Source organism: Ambystoma mexicanum, chromosome 5q (assembly GCF_040938575.1).
Source record: "Ambystoma mexicanum isolate Mex_15411 chromosome 5q, UKY_AmexF1_1, whole genome shotgun sequence".
Classification (NCBI taxonomy): Eukaryota; Metazoa; Chordata; class Amphibia; order Caudata; family Ambystomatidae; genus Ambystoma; species Ambystoma mexicanum.
In genome coordinates this window covers 234,260,733-234,281,323 of record NC_090933.1, presented here as the reverse complement: position 1 = coordinate 234,281,323, position 20,591 = coordinate 234,260,733, and the positions used below count along the sequence as shown (strand labels likewise).

At 44.5% G+C, this 20,591-nt stretch overlaps 1 protein-coding gene across 6 annotated transcripts in view; it reads left to right on the top strand.

Annotated features, from left to right (window-relative positions):
- The window catches only part of ZNF516 (zinc finger protein 516), a 440,923-nt gene that overhangs the window by 394,698 nt on the left and 25,634 nt on the right, over positions 1-20,591 (top strand). For all 6 annotated transcript variants that reach the window (XM_069620741.1, XM_069620746.1, XM_069620745.1 and 3 more), the window contains 2 exons: positions 15,153-15,257; positions 16,368-16,435. In XM_069620741.1, the coding sequence (XP_069476842.1) occupies positions 15,153-15,257; positions 16,368-16,435 (173 nt within the window). The remainder of the gene's footprint in view (positions 1-15,152; positions 15,258-16,367; positions 16,436-20,591) is intronic.

Sequence of the window (20,591 nt, the reverse complement as noted above, 5' to 3'; positions counted from 1 at the left end):
TAGTCCCTTCCTTCACGTGCATGTCCCTGATGGGCCCTCAGTCCCCCCCTTCTCCTTATTATTGTATGTGTCAATGCTGAAAAAGCCAGCGTGTGTGTCTGTGTACCTCCACATCTCTGTGGGTTTCCAAAAGAGTGGCTGCGAGGGTAGGCGCATACAGTCCCACCTCAGTGCCAGGGTGTCAGAACTAAGTCGGATTACAGTAGAAAGGGAAACAACCTTCTAGTTGCAGTTTCACTGCTGATGCCCAATTAGGAGCCACATCCCATCACAAGTGAAACCATGCCTGCTGGCATTTCACACTGTCCTCGTGCAAAGCTGTTAACTTGCAAGCATGTACATTTAAATAGTGGATTATTTGCACAGACTAGAGTCAAATGTATCCAACAGGCGTACCCTGGAAGCCAGTGAGATGATGCGTATACTCATGTTTGCTAGCGATCACTCTCTGATAGCACAATCACTCCTTTTCTAGACCCACCAATGTACAGTCCTCAACTCATGATTCCTCCTCTACCCATGACACATCTATTATACATGATTTCTACTGGTCTGGCTGAGGACAGTTTGCCCTAGAATGTGGTTTCGTAGAACACTGATGGTGTCTCCACAGCGATGACCTATGAGCAGCAGTGACATGGGAGAGATCAGAGAGAGAGTGTACTGAATGAAGTATTGAGTCCTGAACTGGTGTCACCTGGAGCTGCTACTAATGCCAAATACACCGCAGCACTAGAAGGAACTTGCCTCCACAATCTTAATGAGTGTTGTCAGGGGATGAATTAGACCCGAACAATACAGATATGTGCTCCAGCAAAATGTGTCTTGCCGGAGCCAGTGCCATTCCGTGGAGGCTAGGGGCTGAAGCCCCAGGCTACCTGGCAATCTCAAAGATCCGATCGCAAGCCAGGGTAGCCTCAGTTACATATAAGCAGAGCAGTTCAGGAGACTCGCAGTATGCTCTGAAACCCCCCACGCCTCAGATTTGAAAACAGGTATTGCCCAGATGAGTGTGTATGGCTTGTAGTTAGCAGGCATTTTACTGCTAGAGTGAATATTGTAACAAATGGGAGAGCCCAGTGTGCATTTGATGCTCAGAAAGGTTTCATTTTAGAATCGCTATCAAAGACATATTTCAAGTATAACATTCTGTGGTCATTGCTTTTATGCAAATTGCCTGATGAGGTCCCTCCTGCAGGTGAACCATAGCTGCACTTGATTCCGATCCATAGGTTCGGGTGCTGCTCGACCTGGGCTGAGAGTCCGCCCACATCACACTCCCATACACTCTGAGGGAGGTTCCCAGAGTAAATGGTGTCCCATTTCAGTACTCTCCGCAGCTTACTTAAAGATGACAACAAGATCCCACCCAAACTCCTACCTCCAAACTGTTGGTCCTCGTTGTCTTGCATTGTGGTATGTTCCTTTCTCCATTTCTTGCACCACCAGGTAATGTTTTATGTGTTGTTGCATGAGCGATTGGCAAATATTGTATGGTCTTGAAAAAGTAGGACTATTCAGAGACGTAGCAATAAGTATATAAAAAAAAATCCTCATTGGAGCGGTCACCTCGACTAGATGGGAGGAAAAGCACAAACAGCAGCCGGAGGAGTTGCCTGTTTTGCAGAATGCAGGGGAAACAAATGTATGCAGCAATAAGAGGTTTACAAGGCTACTGGGGGTACCGATTAGAAGAGGGTTTCTCCTATACTCTTTCACCAATTGGTACTTGTGGCATATGTTGACTATTAGCCAAGTCACATAAAAAAAATGGTAGTCGATCTGGCGTAGACAGGAGGAAAAAGCTGCCACCAACGCAGAACTGCTTTTGGGCTCACTCACTGTGGAAAGCAATCCTTCATCACTCTTCCTTCCAAAGGACCTTCTCCAAGAAAGAATACCCATGAAGGGATCAAAGCAGAGGTTGACCAATAATGTAAGGAATGAGCTACATTGAAAGAAGATCCTCTTCGTCATTGATCATATACAAAACCCCAGGAATCCAGCCATATTGGATTTATCTGCAAATTGATGAGCAGGAAATCTTTGCAAAAGCTCTATCTAACACGCTAGAACCAAAGGAGCGGCACTACTAATTGGAGCAATCGAAGACGCCAAGGTTCGATCGCTGCCGTGTTGATGTGGAGGATCTGCAGCATCTCCTGCTATGTTGACCAGAATATAGGAAGGCCGACCTGAAGGCACAGATGGGGGAGTGGGGCAATTTGGGACCTGCTCTCTGAGCAAGGCGAAAGAAGTGCAAGAGAAGTTGCTAGATTCTCACATTCCACATTGAAAGATTGGTACACACCCAGATGAGGTGTTGTTAACAAGGACTCACTCACAAATCCACCCTCCTGTTACCCCGACAAAGAACTCTTTTGCCTTCTCTAAGCTTCAAATACATATAACCCTTGACCCTGCCTGTTGCACTATTGTGTCCCATCACTCTCTATCTTTGTGTCTAGGATTCCTTTTAAATCATCCTGTTTTTCATTTTGTCTTTTTTCTCACATCCTTTTACCCTTCGATGTCCCAGAACTACTTGTTTCATTTATTCAATTATTTGTCATGTGTTTTCATTTTAAAATGTTAGCTAGTGCTCTGGTCTTGCGATCTTTATAATAGGTTATTTATAATGCGCTTAATACCCAGAGGTTTCTAAACGCCGACCCGGGTATCGAACCTGTCGTCTTGCTTCCAAGGCGAGAACGATGCCCATGAGCTATCCTCCCGAGACAGGATATGATTAAAAAAAAAAAAAGAAGCACAACCTGGCTCTTCCTTTTATTTTCCGAGATTTTGCTATGTCTAGAGTGTAATCTGCAGGTTGGCCAAACACGTTTTCATTTGCATGCTGACATCTAGGGTGACTGGAGTTTGTGGACGTTCTGGTGGCAAAATGTTACATCAGGCCTACACGTCCCAACCTAAGATTGGCCAATTGTTACACGTGATCTTTGCAGTTTTCCACTTCGTCGTTGGTGGGCGTATCAGAGTGGCGTATCGGCAACTGAATGGCTTCATTGCAAGCTCTGAAGCTCAAGTACTGTTAGACATGCCCAGGCTTCTGGCTATCTGTGTTTAGATCAATTTATATTTGAGAGAGGATTGTGAAGAACTTTTATGAGGGACCACAAGTATGTGGGGTCGTCACTAAATTCATTGAGGGTTAAGGGGGGGACACGTTCAATATGAAATAAAATGGCAATCTCTTGTGCCCCAGGCCACTGGATACGTTCCATAATATCCCGTGTCTTCCAATGGGGAGAATGTTTTTTTTTTTTAAATTGGACCCTCTTTATTTTACTGAACACCAAATGCTATAAATAGGCTCCAGGAGGTACCTAAAAAGAATAACTCACCCGAAAGATTTTTCTTCAAATCTAGCAATAAAAAAGCCATATAAATCTCGTGTATTATTATTTTTGGGGAAATTATTTATTGGGAATTTCCATCTGGAATCCGTTCCAAAAATAGAAAAGCGAAATGCAAGGCTTATTTAACTGCTTCTGGTCTGGCTCTTTTTCCACATCTTTAGATTGTGGCTAATGTGCACATTTGGGAGGGCTTATCACGCCCCACTGGTGGTGCCTTCTTAATGGCTGTTGGGGTCTGCTGGCTATGCGGGTTAACATTTTAAGTGGCTTGTCCTGGCCCACCCAATGCACTTCTTAGCACGGGATCAGTAACTTTTAATAAACTGGCACCCAGATGTATTAGCTTCCTGACCCACTAAACGCGCATGACCGGTTGCAAGAAAAGCGCCACGGCTGAACCCTGTCACCATAACAACGGTGCACAGGACTGCTGACTTACTGTGCAGACCCAGATTATTGCCCAAGAGGTAATCGTTGCAAATAAAGCTCCACATATTTAGGACTGCCTCGTCTATTCATTGTGACAGAATGTGCTTGCGTGTGCCGTTGATAACGCGTAGTGCGCGGAGCGTCAGAATGTGTTCATTTAATGGTTATGATTTTCATCTTGGCTATGGAGTCATGATGCGCTCCCCGTTTACTTCTGCTTCCCACCACCAGCAGGTTTAATGTATTAACTAATGTAGTATGGGGGTTTATAAGAGGTTTGAAAGCACCCAGTTGGGAGTTCAGCCATCAGTACGCCTTCTGTACAGTGTTTCGTGGCAAAGCGCTTTTCATTTTCAATAAATAAATAGAAAAAATAAAATGCTGCCAGTTAGATTTCTCAATAACTCATAACTAGGACAGACCTTTCTGTTGACGAGGCATTTGTGCATATTTACCCGCACAAAATGCTTAGAAGCATAGGCTGACACATAAGCAATGTATAAGTAACATAATATCCATGTTGAGCTAGAAAATGACAGCCTTTTACCATTCCAGGCCCAGTATTACAGCTTCTGGATTGGTAAGACAGCTTCCAAGCCAAACTGTATGAGGCAAAAGCAACTCCTAAGACATAGTTGACCTCTATTGGAGCTCATCAGGGGTGAATAGCTTGTCCAGACAAGATCAGATCCCAATACACATGAAAAGAAAATGCTTAGAAGTATTGGAAGTGTGCACAAACAGCCTAACAATGTTGCCAGAATGCAGACCTGTGAGTGAGCAATTTAGGATGTGGTTGGTAAAGAGAGAGTTGATTCAAAAGAGAAAAAGTCGATACCTTAACTAGTCTAACAAAGTCATTTATTTTCAAGCTTTTGTGGTCTTCGGCACTTCCTCAGGCAGGGATTCAAAGAAGCCTTTGAAAAACATTACAGCTTAAAAAGCCCCTCCTGGCATTCCGATTGTTCCTTACCTTTGCCTGTCTGTGTACCTGATGTGCGGTTTGCTAGGGCAGGCATGCTTTCAATGTCTTTCGAACCAACCCCACAAATTGCAGCCTTCAAGGTTTGAAGACTGGGTTAAGTGGGGCAGTGGTCTGTGGTACTAAAAAGAAGAGAAAGAAAACAATGGCTAGAAATCACACAGCCACCCTGTTAACATGCTTCTAGGAAGGCAGAAGGGGGATGGGATAGTGCCAGTCATTGATGGTGCAGTCCAGATGAAACTTGGTATGTCAGGCAAGTCCCTTTGCAAGATACGTGGTGGCACAATCATCCCGGTGTGTGCCTCTAGAAGGCTGATAGGATGGAGCACAACCAACCATGTGGTAGGCCTTTGACTAGTGGTCACATTGTGGCACCTATATATATATTTCTAAGGCTTGTGAATCCGAAAGCAGAGCATTTGGCTGTGGGAGTTTGGGTGCTGGCCGTTTCAGCGAAGCGCCTTCAGGGAAGTTCACATTTTAGCTTGCCCGCGGCCAACAAGGTGCAAGGATTTAGCAGCGCTCTATGTACCCTTAAATATACTGTCAGTCAGAACACTAAACGTAGTCGTTAAGATGACAATATATTTAGGGAATGCACAGCGTTCTCACTGATTGGACACTCCATTTATGTTAGCTACACCCTCAGTTCACACATAGGTTTCTGTGTTTCGGATGCATGCGAGATGTGAGTGGAGTTTTTAGTTAAAATGCAGTTTTATTTGCTGAGTGTGTTGTACATTCCTTAAATACATTATAATCCTAAACACTAGATTTAGTGTTCGGGATGACAGTACATTTAAGGGAACATATGGTGCTGTTAGGTCCCAACACCCTGTTGGCCGTGACAAGGGAGTTCCTGTCGTACTATCCTTATTCTGTGTGTACAGGTACCCATGATACCAGCACGTCAACGCCCTCTGACTGTTTTTTTTTCTTCCATCTGGTTGGATGCTCAAACGTAGAGTTCTAAGATGGCAATAAAAAATGTTAACCATTTGTAACATTTTTTCGAGTTCGAGACTGAATACGATTCAACGTGGCCCTTGAACGAAACAGACGGACCTGAGCGACTAGATGGCTATGCGCAGTGACTATGAGTCAAAAGGCTGAGTAGGGAGAGGGGCGTGTGAAAATAACACATACACACAGTCTGTAGAATGCCTCTGTATGCCCCCTTGTCAATATCTATTAACTCTCTGGTACTCCTAGCCACCCACGTCGCATACCCCTTTTAAATTCTGTCCATCTTGGACTACCAAATTCCACTGGAAGGACACCCCCGTCATGGTGTGGAGAACCCATCTGGTGTCCAAGTGATTGCCCATATGAAGGTTAAGCCCAAAACCAAAACGGACAAGGTTCGTCCAAAGTGGAGTATCGAAGCCTCTACACATGCAGCAAGATCCAAAATGGAGAGTAGTCACTTGAAGACGAGCGTAGCCTGTTCTCTGTCTCAGCCAAAACACACAGTCATTTGGGAGTCCAGTTCAGAATACCTGACTCATTCAACTAAATGGTCGGAGGATGCAATTAATCAACTTCGACTAAATATACACACAAAAATGATAAAACACAAAAGGAGGGCCCTCTTCAAAAGACTAGACAACACACTCTCAATAGGTATGTCTGAAGGGGAGGGTTCTCTTTTTTTTTCTTCCATTGATGGATTAGAAGTGCTTATAGACTTCTCAGATAAAGACGTAGAGCAGGGTCCATTCATAAATCCAAAGGAAAAATGGCCACCAAAGTACAATATCGGGCATCGATGGCAAAATAGTGTTTCATGGAATTAATCGAAAAACACCCCCTGTAGAGAAGACAAGACTTCAATCAGGGTAATGACTCGATTACAAAACCTAGAAGTCAATTGGAGAAACTGGAACATCAAGAACACATAATAGATCAGAAAGATTAAATTTAGGGGTAATTATGGATGAAGGACATGACATTGTGCTCAAGGATTATCCTTTACTTTCTTCAGATGTGGAGGTGGCACCTATAACTTCAACCCACTCGATGATCATTTTATGTACAATGACCGCCTTAAAAGGGTGGTGGGTAGATTCGGCACAGGTTCCCATGAATCGGGTAAAGACACAGATTTCTTAGAGGACATTTCACAGGAGAAAAACCTGAAGCTCGGTGCAGTGGCCCCTTCACTGGCCAACGCAATTCTTAACAAGGTTGTCAACGCTCGTATTGAAAAGAAATATAAGCCTGTACCCAGCTACCCAATGCACATCAAGCGAAAACAAACCGCAGGCTCTCTATTTGTGACTGCAACATGTAAAAGGGCTGGAACACCATTGCCTACCAACAAGTAGGCCCAGATCAGTAGAGCAAAAAGATATAAGCTTCCAGGAGGAAAGTATCCACTTCTGCCGCATGCGAGGCATGCTTTGCTGATGCTGCTGCATTATTGGCAATGTACAACAAGACACAAGGGGATCAGATGGGTGGCCATGTGAAGGAAGTCCCTGAACCTCCAACATCGGCCATTAATAAGGTGTTGCTTGAAACCAATCTGCAAATGCAGTCATTACAGATGCATCAGACGCAGCGTAGACCGTGAGGTGAATGTTGGCTGGGGCCAGAGTCATTTGAATATATGCATGGTTTTGGAGCCCAGTCAAAGCACTTGCAAATGCTAAGAAAGTACCGAAAGACGATCTCTCAAGCACTACTAGCTCAAATTCCTTGTTACAGGGCCCAGTCACTGGATAACCATCAGTAGAGTAATGAAGCTCCTCAGCATCATGGTATCATGCATGTTCGTAGTTCCCCATGCACGCCTCAACATTCACCTTATACAGCAGTGGCTAGCAGAACAGTGGTCTCAGGTTACAGGTGAGTGGGACCATCTAGTGTGGTCTCACAAAAGCTGGTAGTACCCCTCAAATAATGGACAAAAGAGAACCTGTTAAAAGGGAGATGTTTTGTCAACCCCCAATACAAGTATCGATCACAACCGATATATTAATGACCGTCTCGGGGGTGCTTTTCCAGCATCTCATTGCCCAGGGTAAGTGGTCAGCACAATAAGTCAAACAACACATACATGTGCTGTCCTGGCTTGCTCAAAACATGTGACAGTGGTGTGTCAAAAGAAACACTCACATTCAAGCACAACATGTTCCAGGGTAACACAATTGTCTAGCAGACAGCTTAAGCAGAGACCTTGTACAGGAGCACGAGTGGGAAATCAACACCAGTAGACTAAAACAGATCTTTGCACAGTGGGGGTCATCCAACAGTCGACCTATATGCAAAAGCACAAAATGCAACATGCCCATGCTTAGCATTCGGGTAACCCCAACAGGAGTCTCTAGGCAATATGGATACGTTGGCCCGGGATATTTGTTTGTGCTTTTCACCCGGGCACACATTACCAAATTACTGTGAATGTAATCAGACATCCAACACAAGAACCTGGACTACTGTACATCACTCAGGTTAAACTGTAAACAGACAGAGCATCTTGAAGAGGCTTAAACCCCAAAGCACAGACATCCAGTGCCTGGCAAGTGTCTGGCCACAGACTGCAAATGGCAACTGACCAACACAGGTTCAACCAGAAGACAATCAGAGCCTGTACCACTTCATGCTTTTACACTTAGACAATATGCACAGGGACTTTCTTGTCAATAGTGCACTTTGAACTATTGCACAGCAACCCACTCCCACCAGTCACCCAGAGCCTGAATATCACCAAACCATTTTCACAAGGGGCATCCAACCATCCACTGCAAGTTGCTAAGGACCCTCCGTCAACAGCTTTAAATGTATGGCACCCACTCCCACCCACCAACACTGTACACCTCCCATACCTTGCTGCAACACCTTCATGTTTACACAGTGCCACCATCCAGCCACTTAAATCGCCAGCATTCTCCAACCCCATCAACCTCAAGCAAACTAGCAACTTAAGTCTCAGTACCCGCCTTCAACACCCCAACAGTGTGAGTCTCAATGACCCTCCTCAAACATCTTATATCTGCATTCAATGCATTTCAACTCTCTTACAACACATTAGGTTTCAACCACTCTCTCCCAACATCTGTAAGTCACTAGTACAATATCTTAATTCTCCATTACCAGCCTCCATAACATTGAGCCTCAAGCACACACCTCAAACCCAGAGCTGAAACCTTCCAGCTATCACCTTTCTGTTTTGCCTCTTTGGTAAGTAACCCACCGTTTCGTTTGTTAGATGGAAGATAGAGGGGAAGGATGTGTTGCAGGTCACAGTAATTGCAGGAATTATTTTAATTTTCGAATATAAGCAGCAGCAGCCGCTCCATGACATCACCCCTAGAAAAGGCCTATTTTATTATTTTCTTTGGTTGTTTATTTCTCACTTAATGCCCGCCTCCTCCAACTTCTAATCACTGGAAGAGGAACTGAACCCATGTTGCACTGCGTCCTCTTGTTCCCAAAGCAAGATTTTTGCCCCTGAGATATCCTTCCAATTATGTTTTTGTTTTTTTGCTTTAGGGATCAACAGATGGTTTACTTCAAAGGCGGAGGGCAACTTCACGTAAAATAATTCTCACCTTGCATCTATCTGCTGTGTGCCTGTGATGCAACTCTGCAGGTCAGGGTCAGAACACACAGTGCCCAGGCAGGATTGATGGCAGAAACCACTGGGGCACACCCCTCATCACAGGCCCAGTCGCTCACTGGATGTGCAAAGCAGACAACGAGAAACACTGATGAGATTTGCGTTCATGCTCTGCTCTCATTGAGTACTGCAGGCTGCTATTACCCATTCCCAGCTAGCTAGACCTGGACCCCATACCCTTCCTGTTGCTACAGTACTGGGTATGAGCTGCACAGACAGCCCTGCCTCTGAACCCAACCATTCAGGCTTTCTTCCCTAATGGACTGAACCTATCAGTGATGGCGACTTCATGGTTTTTCCTGCATCCCTGTTATTTCTCCAGCTAACGAGATCTAGATTCCAGGTGAAAAAAGCTGTGGCACATTTAGCTGCATTTACAACCGCCTTTTTCGGGTGTAACACGGATATCCGTTCTTGGCACTGCCTCTTTGTCCAGTGAACCAGGGGTCGCAAGGACAATTCTAGGGGAAGCAGAGAGGGTACCAGGGGTAACAGCTGCTACCGATGGCAACCCCCACATGACGTCCCTGCATCTGCTCTCAATACCCTTGTGTAACTCCATTTAATTAAATAATGCGTGTGTGTACTTGATTCTTTCTGTGAAAACACATCTATCATTTCATTTATTCACAGCTGTTCTATTTTATTCTTGTAACATCATTTGGAATCAACTACGCCATTGATATGAACTCATTGCCTCCATCTTGAGAGCAGTGACACCTTACAAGTAATGCACTACACTGCCTTTTTGAAGAGTTTTTGAACTCGAAACGTGCTGTCACATGAATCAAGGCACTGAATGCAGTTATTTGTTCATATTGATGTTGCATTTGATCCCGAGTGACGTTAGAACAATAACATGTAGCAGTTGTAGATAAATGCAAAGATATAGTTGTGTTTTCTCAGAAGGAATCAAGTACACACCAGCATTGTCTATTGAAATTTAGTTAGACAAGTTAGGCTATTGAGAGTAGGTGTGGGTACCAAAACAGAAATTGCTTCAGAATGATATTTGTTGCTTTTTTATATACTGCACACATAGAACAATACACGAGTTCCTTTTCTCTTTCTACAAGATGATGATTTTAACCTCTTAAGCATTGCGCAAACAATATCCCCCTGAGGCACCCACAATGATAGCACGCAACACGAAGGACATGGCAATCCACATCCTGCGCAATTGATATGACTTGCAAAGGACACAGACTGCCATGTCCTCTGTAGTTAAGAACCGAGTTAAGGACCTTTGGCGAACCCGTTCATCATAAAATACCTCTCGTAGGCCCACTGATAATTCCTCTCAATACGCTGAATATTGCTGTGACATGCATGCCGCTAGTGGGAAGTGAGAAAGCATTGGTAGCCATTTATGTCGGAAAAAGATTAAAGCCACAAAAAGTAAGAATGTACCCCCTAAAATCAAGGCAATGCGCCCAACACAGAAAAAATGGGCAATGGGCATGCATTTACAGGACCCTTTATGCCACCTGCACTGCTTGGGTGGTGTGTTGACACCAGTGGCATGAATAGCACCTTCCACAAGGAGGACCTCTTCGGTATGATGCACAATGGAAAGACCTCCTATATGATCAGAGTCCTTATTTTCATTTTTGGGAATTACTTGTTACAAAGAATGTTTGGGGTACAAAAAATGCTTGTTTTTAAAATTAAAATATAATTTCACTTGCCTAAATATATCCCAGTCGTAAATGAGGACTATATTTTCACCCTCTAAAAAATGATTTCACCATGACTGTAGCAGTGGGATTCAGGTTGGGTGCAAGTCTGGCAATCAGCATGTTTACATCTGCTCAATGGATCACTACCTTTTTGTGGCACGCTCGTATCCCCCTGGCCCTCAAGCAATTATTGAAAAAGGATTTCACCCCACAGTGAAAAGCAAATGATGGGGTGGATACAGAAAGTCCCACAGAAAAGGCCTCCTTTTTTCATTTCAGCAACTTGGCGGCCTCCTGTGAATAACTTTAATTCTTTATATCAGGATATTTTATCCTCACCCTCTTATAATCCTCTTACTTTAGCCTTTCCTACTCCTTCCAATATTATCTCTAACTTTGCTCCTGTTTCTGACTCTGATGTGGCTCTCTTGTTGGTGAAATCCCACCCTACCGCTGCACCCACTGACTCTATTCCTTCATTGCTTGTCCCCAAAATCTATCCACTCCTTGTATCATTTCTTGCTTCTTTTTTCCATATCTGTTTTTCTACTTCCACTTTTCCTTCTGTTTTTAAACATGCAATTATTATTCCTAGTCTGAAAAAACCTACGGCTAATCCTCTTCTTGTTTCAAACTTTCGTCCCATATCTCTTTTATCTTTTCTTTCTAAGCTTCTGCAGCGATTTCAACCTTTGATTCTGATCTGTCTGTTCTCGCCTCCAGCACTCCACTGACACAGCCTTGACGTGTGTGCTTAACTCCCTTCTCACAGCCCACTATTCTAGACACTCTTCTGTTCTTATTCTTCTTGACTTATCTGCTGTTTTTGACACAGTGGATCACTCCTTGCTTCTGGACTCCCTTTCCTCCTTTGGTCTTCGGGGTTCTGTTCTGTAGTGGTTTTCCTCTTTTTTTTTATCTAATCATACTTTTTCTGTTTCCTGGGGTGGCAAGGCCTCTTGACCTCTGTCCGTTGATCACGGTGTTCCCCAAGGGTCAGTCTTGGGTCCTTTTCTATTCTCCTTATATACTTCACTTCTCGCTCCTATAATTTCTTCCGTTAGACTATTGCATCATTTCTATGCTGATGATACTCAGCTCTTCCTATCTTTCTCGTCCTTCACTTCTGATATTCACCACACCCTTTCATCATGTCTTCCTGCCATCAAGTCTTGGATGGCTTCCTATTTTCTTACTTTAAATGCAGGCAAGACTTGAGGTCTTTTTCTTTCCCGCTAACACTCTCCCTCCACATCCCTCTCCTTTGTCCATTTCTTTTCCTCCCTCTACTCTATATATTTCTCCTACTGCACGTAACCTTGGTCTTCATTTCAATTCTAACCTTTCTTTTGCCTACCATATTTCTCTCACATCTAGCTCCTGTTGCTTTCACCTTTATAATATTCCTAGAGTCCGTCCCTTTCTCACTTTTCATGCTACAAAACATTGTGTCTCCTCACTCATTTTTTCTTGCTTATTTTATTGTTCTGTTATACACTTTGGCCTTCCCTGCTCACTTCTAGCTCCTCTAAAATCAATCTATCACTCTTCTATTCGTTTACTTTGTCTCCTTTGCTATCAGGACTCAATCTCTTGTGGTCTCGCCTCTCTTGGTTGGCTACCCTTCCATTCCCAATTTAAATTTCACTTTCTATGTTTAGTTTTTAAATCTCTTTATGGGCTCGACCCTGGCTACGTTGCTTCTCTTCTTTCTTTCTATACTCCCTCTTGTACTCTTTGTTCTTCCTGTCTTTTCAGGTTGAATGTTCCCCGCCCACCCTGTGCTCAATCCCGCTTTCGGTCTTTTCAGCTCCTTGCTCCTCTTCATTGGAACATGCCCCCCCCCCTGTCTCTCCGTTCTATTACTTCCTATTCTCTGTTCCGCTGTTCTTTGAAAACTCACCTGCTTCACTCTTCTTGATTGCCTGTTGCTGGAAGTGTCTGTTGATATGCACTACTGATTCTTATGTACTCTTGTTTTCATTTTATCTAAAGCGCTTTGGAAAAAGGCGCTATATGAAGCACAATAAAAATACAACATACCTCACAACTGTTATTTGTGCGGTGAAACTGGGCACACATTACACCAGAAGTATTTTCCTGTCGTAGCATTAAACCTTCCGTGAGGCAACAAGTCATAGAAGGACCCAATCAAATATACCTCCCTTGGGCTTGGAGCAATTAAAGGGAATGATGCAAGAAAAATATCACCTGCCTACATTGTTAACGGAGCACTCAGGTTTCCCAGTTCCATGCACAAGAAAGCCAATCACTCCAGTTTCGTGGATGTGTGGTTCTAAAATAAAAATGGACAATACACACCTACAAGTTTAAAAAAAAGAAGCCAAGGCTGCACGGCTTTCTCATACTTGGAAGCAAGAAGACGTGGAGCAACACAGGTTTGATCCCCGGCGCTGCACTTAGACAACTGTGGGTATTATAAATAACCAATTATAATTATACATGTAATTGGGAAACGTGAAAGCTCTATTAAGGCGTGGTTATGTTATAAACCGAGGAGAAGTTGGTTCCAAAGAAGAGATTGAGCAATGATTTTAGCCCTTGCTCCACGTTTGGCCTTGTGAGGCATCCATAGCCAAGTATTTAGATTGTTGCCAAGTGACAAACAATTTTGCTAAATCTTATTTTTCTTTCTGCACAGGCAAGGAGGTATTTTTCATATGCCAGCTAGTGTGAGTTTGCTTGCATGCTTGCGGAAGTTAATGTGAAACTTTTAAGAATTCCCTTTCCCAATTAGACTAAGCTTATTAAGAAACATTTCTATAATTGCTTGACGCTGGACTTGCTCATGACCTGCTAGGTCAGCTGCCGGAAGTGATCGTATGTATACTTTGCATATGAAAGGGTGGCGTCCGTTCACAAGAGCGCGTGCCTGGGCTGGCGCTCGCTCTCTACCCTTCTGCTTCCAGGCCTGATGGAAATGCCAAGGGCGCCTTGATCTGGCGTGGTATAATTAGTATATTTAAGACCCTTTAATTGGCCTCTCTGAATGGATTTTTTTTGGAATTTCGAGATCTTTTACATCTCAGACACGTCCGTAAAAATAGCGTTTTAAGTAGCGTTCTGTTAGCGAATTTGATGGAAGCAGCAATTACCAATATTTCTCGCTGCGAGCGCTGCTCCATTTTCCTGGCTGCGTTGTAGCAGCCTGTGACCCGGAAACTGAAACCGAGCAGCGAGTGGAGCCTTTGCACATATGGGTATCTGTGTTTATGAGGAGGTGGAGTGGGTTTTAAAACACAAAAGAACGAGAGCTCTTCACAAATGCAGAAAAAATAATGAAAGTCAAATGTGTCCTTCCTGATCAGTAGCAAAGTGAAAAGCTAGCCCTTTAAGTCAGATTCTGCAAAGTGACCTTTTGAGAAGGGAAGAGGTTTCAGTAGTTCTCCGCAGATGCTAATCGGCCAGAAAACATGTTTATTAAAGGCTGCTGGCTGGGGCCGCTCTGCCGTTGCTGTCTGGCATGACACTTTCATTCACAGATGTCTGTCGTCCATGCCTGCCAGGCCCCAGGTCAGCGCAGCACCGGCAGGCAGGTAAGCTGGGCATACAGGTTTGATGGTTCCGCGATGGCTCGCGCTCACTCTGCATTTGTCTCCGAGGTTCGGCAGGCCGCCGCGGGGGACAGCCGGGCTCTGGTTCTGCTCACTTCCTATTAGGCACGTGACTCGTCTCCGCCACGCTGCAAGTCGCCCTGACGTGCCTGATGTACTGCCTGATAAAGCTGGCTGATGGCTGAGGAGTCTGTCCAGCTGCTCGGGGAAGAGCACACACCTGACACACCAACCCTGGTCAGGGCACATCAGGGGGACGGCTGTTTAATTCACTGTAATTTTATGCGTTTGCACCACCCTGCGCGCGCGGAGCTTGTCAGGCTGAGCCCAGATGAAGGCTGACACTTGTCAGGCACAGCCTGAAGATAGTCTCACATAATGACACATTAGACAAAGTAAGCGTGTTTTCTTCCGGCATAATATTTTCTTCTCAACGTTTCCCTTTCTCCCCCTCCTACCCGCTCTTTCCCCCGACTGCAGGCATGCTGAGGACACAAGCGCGTCAAGGAGACTACGTCTGCATAGAGTGCGGGAAATGCTTCAGCCAGCCCAGTCACCTCAGGACTCACATGCGGTCCCATACAGGTACCTCTCGCCTCAGAGCTTCTCGGCCTGCTGTCCGGTCAAATCTCTCCCAGCAAACCTGTGTACTCGTAAAGAATATGTAATGTCTTTCCCGATGTGCCCTGGATGTGTGCCGCTCTAGCCACTTATTCCTATAAACATTGTCCACCCCCCCACCCCCATACGCTGCATGTCTTTTTGTTCATTGTGCTTTGTACCTTGATTTGAAGGCATTTTATGTTGCATCCATTTCAATTTAGTGAAGGGCTTGAATAGCTTGAAATGAATATGAAAAAGTCACCATTTTGTCACCTGAACCAATTGTAATTCCCATTGCAGCATTTTGTCGTCACCTGAACCAATTGTTATTCCCATTGCAGCATTCCCTAAGCCTTAGTTTTACTTCAAATTAGGTCAGACGTAAGAGTTTGGTGTAAGAAATTGGGTTAAAATAAAGGGTGAAAAAAATCCCCAGACCAGTGTATTCAAACTTTTTTATGCTGAGCCCCCTTGATTAAAAATATTGTTGCTGGGGACCCCATTTGCCATATCTGCTTATGTTTTGTAGCCCCATTTTTAAGAGCCTTGCATCCCCTAGACATCCTTCAGGCCCTAGGGGCCAGCCCCAGAGTTTGAGGACCACTGCCCTAGACCATTAAATTGCTTTAATTGAGAATGAGCCGCACTTGAGCACCTGGCACACTAAAGATATCCAGTGTAGGCTTAGCACATGAGTGCTGCGCGCGCCCAGTGCCAGGCTAGTGCGCTATCGCACCGGAGGTGTGACCGGTGCACTCAGAAGCCAGACTTGATACAGAACGACAGAGGCCAAATGGTAAGTGATGCAGGAAGAGGGTTCCTTCCCACACACACTGATAATTAATGTTGTCAGTGATTGCTTTCTTCAGCATGGAAGTCTGAATTAAAAAGGGCAGTGGCCCTAGGCTGCCATTAGCACACTCTCCCACATAAGTGTTACGGTAAATTGGTACGTTCTGGCCACAGGCTAGTAGCTGGTGTCTTTTCGTTCCTTTCCTTCGATGTGGTTTAACTGTAATGGTCTCAAAATAATGTGCAGGCGCGAGCGACGCTTGAATGTTCATCTGTTAACAAGCCCCCTTGTTCCCACAGTGGTGTTTGAGTCTAATGGACTCCGAGGTACTGAAGTTCACGCCACCTCTGCAGACGCCCCAAAACAAGTATGTTTTACGATTGTTTTCTTTTTAAAATGTGTTTTTGTGGATGGGAGGGTGGGGGGGGGGCAGTTCGTGCTCATCAGTACTAAACTGTCAAGCACAGGATGTCTTCTTTTTCTGCATGCCTACATATTTTCTTTTATTTATGTTTTTCTTCTAACATCACACCCCATCCCCTCTTTCATATTTTATAACGCAAATATTGAACCCACAGCTGGATTTTCCAATTCTTTAAAGTATAGTAATTTCCGGAAAATATAGAGTCCATGCAAATTGTTTAAATAGCCCTTCAATACTAGCCAGTATCGCACCCTTTTTCGTATACGTGCTTCCCATTTTGAAGGTTTTAGTGCCGAGGACAAGTATTTCATAGATGGGGGTGGGGGGTGGAGGGGAGGTGGAGCCAGTCAAGAAAGCATTCTCCCATAGAGTTCTGTTACCTTAAGCTCGCTTCCCAGCACTACAAGCAAAAGTGTGCGCACTGTGTCCTTCTGGACTGTACTCGCACTCTGCTCTTATGGAGAGTATCTGCATTGTGTCCTCCAAGAGCTGCCTTCTGGGAGATGTTCTTTACCCCTCGAACCCTGTGACTCTGTGTGGTGGTGTCCTTTCCTTCGTCCAGTGCACTCCGCATTCTGCACCCTTCCCCAACTCGTTACACCCTCTCAGTTACATGCACCAAACTTCTATATTTTAAAAGCTACTACCATTCAAACACTACAGCCAGGCTGATTTGGGGTCAGTATTAATGTTACAAGGGTTTTGTTTCTCAGGCATAAGTCAGTATTACATCGGAGTGTGGCTGTCTCTTTTTCCTTCTTCCAGGGAAGGCTCTTTCTTTGTTCTGCCTAGTGTAACCAACATAAACCAAAAGGAATTATATATCATTGGTCAGTACTTTAGCTCACACCACCAAATGAAGTGTCTCCACCCACAAATACCAGGATCCACCAATACCAGGATTGAATATTCTCTGATTGAACAGTACATATTTTAATGACCTAGGACTAATGTAATACAGAGTCTTCCAATGCATGATTCGATCCCATCACCCGCAGGTTACAACTCAATCTTTGCAGCAGATGGTCAGTCCACTCAGCTAGCTTGCGCCACTTGTAATAAAATGCTCAGCTAATAAATGTGGTATTTTCCATACCTGAAATTGGTAGAGATTCCCGTGGGCTTTCAAAATTGTACTTGACGGTCAAAGCTTTAAGTACAGGGCCGCGAGGAGAGCTCAGGGACAGTGCACTCGCCTTAGAAGCAAGACGACGCGGGGCAACACAGGTTCGATCCCTGTGTTCGTGCTGAGAAACCTCTGGGTATGTAGCGTGTTATAAATAACCAATTACAATTACAAAGCTAAGCAAAGCAACCAATGGACACTGCTTCAGATTCTGGTAGAGGCTTTAGCCGGGGAACTGTGCTTCCAGAATCATAGGGCAGCTTGCACCCAATTACCAACTGCAAATGTCCATGAAGGGTCATTTTACAAAATATTTTTCACTGACTGGAATAATTTACCTACTCTGTGGCTACCTTGAGACCCTTTTTTATGGTAATGGATTCAAACGTCATGTAGAGGTTATATTCAAAGTGAAAGCCTAGTACGCTATTAGAAAATTACCACCTCTGTTGAAGCGAGTGCTCCATTGAATGCAGAGAAGGATGAAATGGAGATGACTTGAGCCAATAATTTGACTCGACGGTGAGCAAGGCAACAAGAAGTATTCCCGGTTGACAATGGGGCCGGTGGACCTTTGCTGTAAACCCAGGCCCCATTTATAACCTTAAATGTAATCAGCCCATAGTGGCCTAACAACTATGGTAAAATGAGTATGGGGCGATGGTGCAGGGCACCGATCAAATCCCAGCTAAACACTGCTGTCGTGGCCTGTCTCAAGCATCCCTCAAGGGTTACCTGGCATCAACATGGAGGGCTCTTTAAGAGTTCTGGTGCCACTCTTCTTTAGAGTCCCACCTCATGTGTTCCCCTCGGGCCAGAAATAACCTCCCATCAGGTGTCTAAAGTTAGAGGTAATTAAAAGGGGGGATCTTCACGTGCCACCCCATTGGTTCCAGTAAGTGGATTCAGAGGCAACCTGGAATAAGGCTGTAGTTTTGCCTTAGTGGTCATCCATCCCTGCCCTTTCAATTCTGGGCAGAGTGAGCATTCTGTGTGTGTCTGACACAAGAGATGGTCTTTTAAGGCCAGCCTTGGTGACGGAAGCAATAACCAATATACACCATGTGATTTCAATTGCCTAATGCTGGGATCATGTGGTTGCGTCAACACTTTCTTGTAGCATTTATTTTTCCCAAGTGTTATATTATGTTGGGGATTTATATAGCACACCATTTCTATTGGCTCGGGGGGTCCCTTAGCGCTCCATGTAGATGTTGAGGCTGATTGGGCGGGGTGGGGCGGGGAACCATATAGCACTATGCAGGTGACTAGGTAACCTTGTGAACTGTTTGAGCCTAGCTCATCAAGCTGGTGTCTTCTGCCTGTGAGGCATGCTCTGTACCAGTCCAGGACTATGCCATTGAACACCCTGTTGGAGGCAAGGATGGTAGCAAGGCTTTGTGGTTTCTTGCTTTCGAAGAGAGTGGTGTGGTCAAGTGAGACCAATAGGCACTGTTCCCTCTTGTCCATGATGTTAAGGACATTTCAGAGGACCTGATTAGTGCCTGTTTTTTAATGCCGTAGCATGGTAAGAAGATCTGTTAATCCAAGAGAAGATTGTGTTGGGAGATTTTCTCATGGAACTTTACAGCGACGTTTTATTTCCGCGACTTTGTCTTATGAAAAGTAGCCCAGTAGTGAGACATCAGGTTTGTGAGGTTTTCTTAGTTGAGGGCGAGTTTTTTTTAGGAGGGGTAGCTTTTGGACGATCTTCATTGCATTATAAAAAATGTTTTGAGTGTTGGGGCCTTTGGTGGTTTAGAGGATGGCAAGGTTTGAAGATAGAGTTGATAAGTAAGAATGGAAAACCGCTGTTGATCATCACTCATCTAGCAGGAGCTGCGCCCAGAGAACAAGGCGCAATTAATAGATCTATTGCGCATCAATTCTAACTTCAACATGAGGGGCAAGCAATATCACCTTTTTGATCAAATATAATACACACGTGATTGACCCATGTTTTGGAGCACATTCTAGAGGGCTCCGAATTCGTCAGTGTAAAATGAAGGGGAACCTTCCTGATCTCAAAATTATGGACAGCGAAAACACAGTGAATAATTGAGTGTTTGAGATGATGTAAATTAAAAATTAACCAGGCCGTGAATTACATGGTAATTAGAAACGCGATCATGCAGATTATTTGTGGGAATCCCAAACGGTGCATTTGTACGGCACCAGCAAAATGAACCCCCTCGTGATAGTTTCTGTTAAGGTAGCCAGGCACAACTAAACTGCAAGCGGGCACGAAATGGCTACCAGCTCTTAGTTATTTCAAACCTTGAAAGTTGTGAGGGTCCTTTTCCTGAGATTGGTTTTTCTTTTGGCGGCCCAGAAGATGTCCTCTTAGTGAAAGGTGTGGCTGAGTGTAATGAGGATGCGTGTCATGTCTTCTATTGATATGAACTTGAACTCGCAACACCTGTACGTGTTGAGTGAGATGATGGGAGGGATATCTGATGACTGTCTGGTGTTTACGGTGTGTTGTCTGATCTTGTATATCTTGCCTGAGAAGAACTTGGTGAAGGTGCAGCATTTGCTGATGGAGGGAGGTATTGTAGGTTAGCGAAAGTGACTTTGTGCAGTGTTTGGCAGCTGTGACGTGGGTTCTATTGTTGGATGCTTGTGTTATTGCTGTAGTGTAGTTTTGGGTTTACTCTGTTCATGAGTTGTCAGTGTGTTGTGTGGGCATTTTAGGGTGACGAGGTCTTTATCACCTTGTGCACCCCTCTGATCTTTTCTCGTTGCAGTTAGAATGTCAGTTTTATGTGAGTGCATGTCTGTATCGGACCTGAGGAGATTGTCTGTTGAGTCGTGATTTCAGTGAATCATGGGTGTTGTCAGTGCCTTTCAAGGTGAATTTATGTAGTGGAGAGTTTTGATGTTTGTTGAGGGGCTAAGTACATCTAAGAATGGGATGAGTTCTTGAAGTCGTGTGTCGGTGTCTTGGGTGGTCTTGTTTGGCCTCACTGTTTG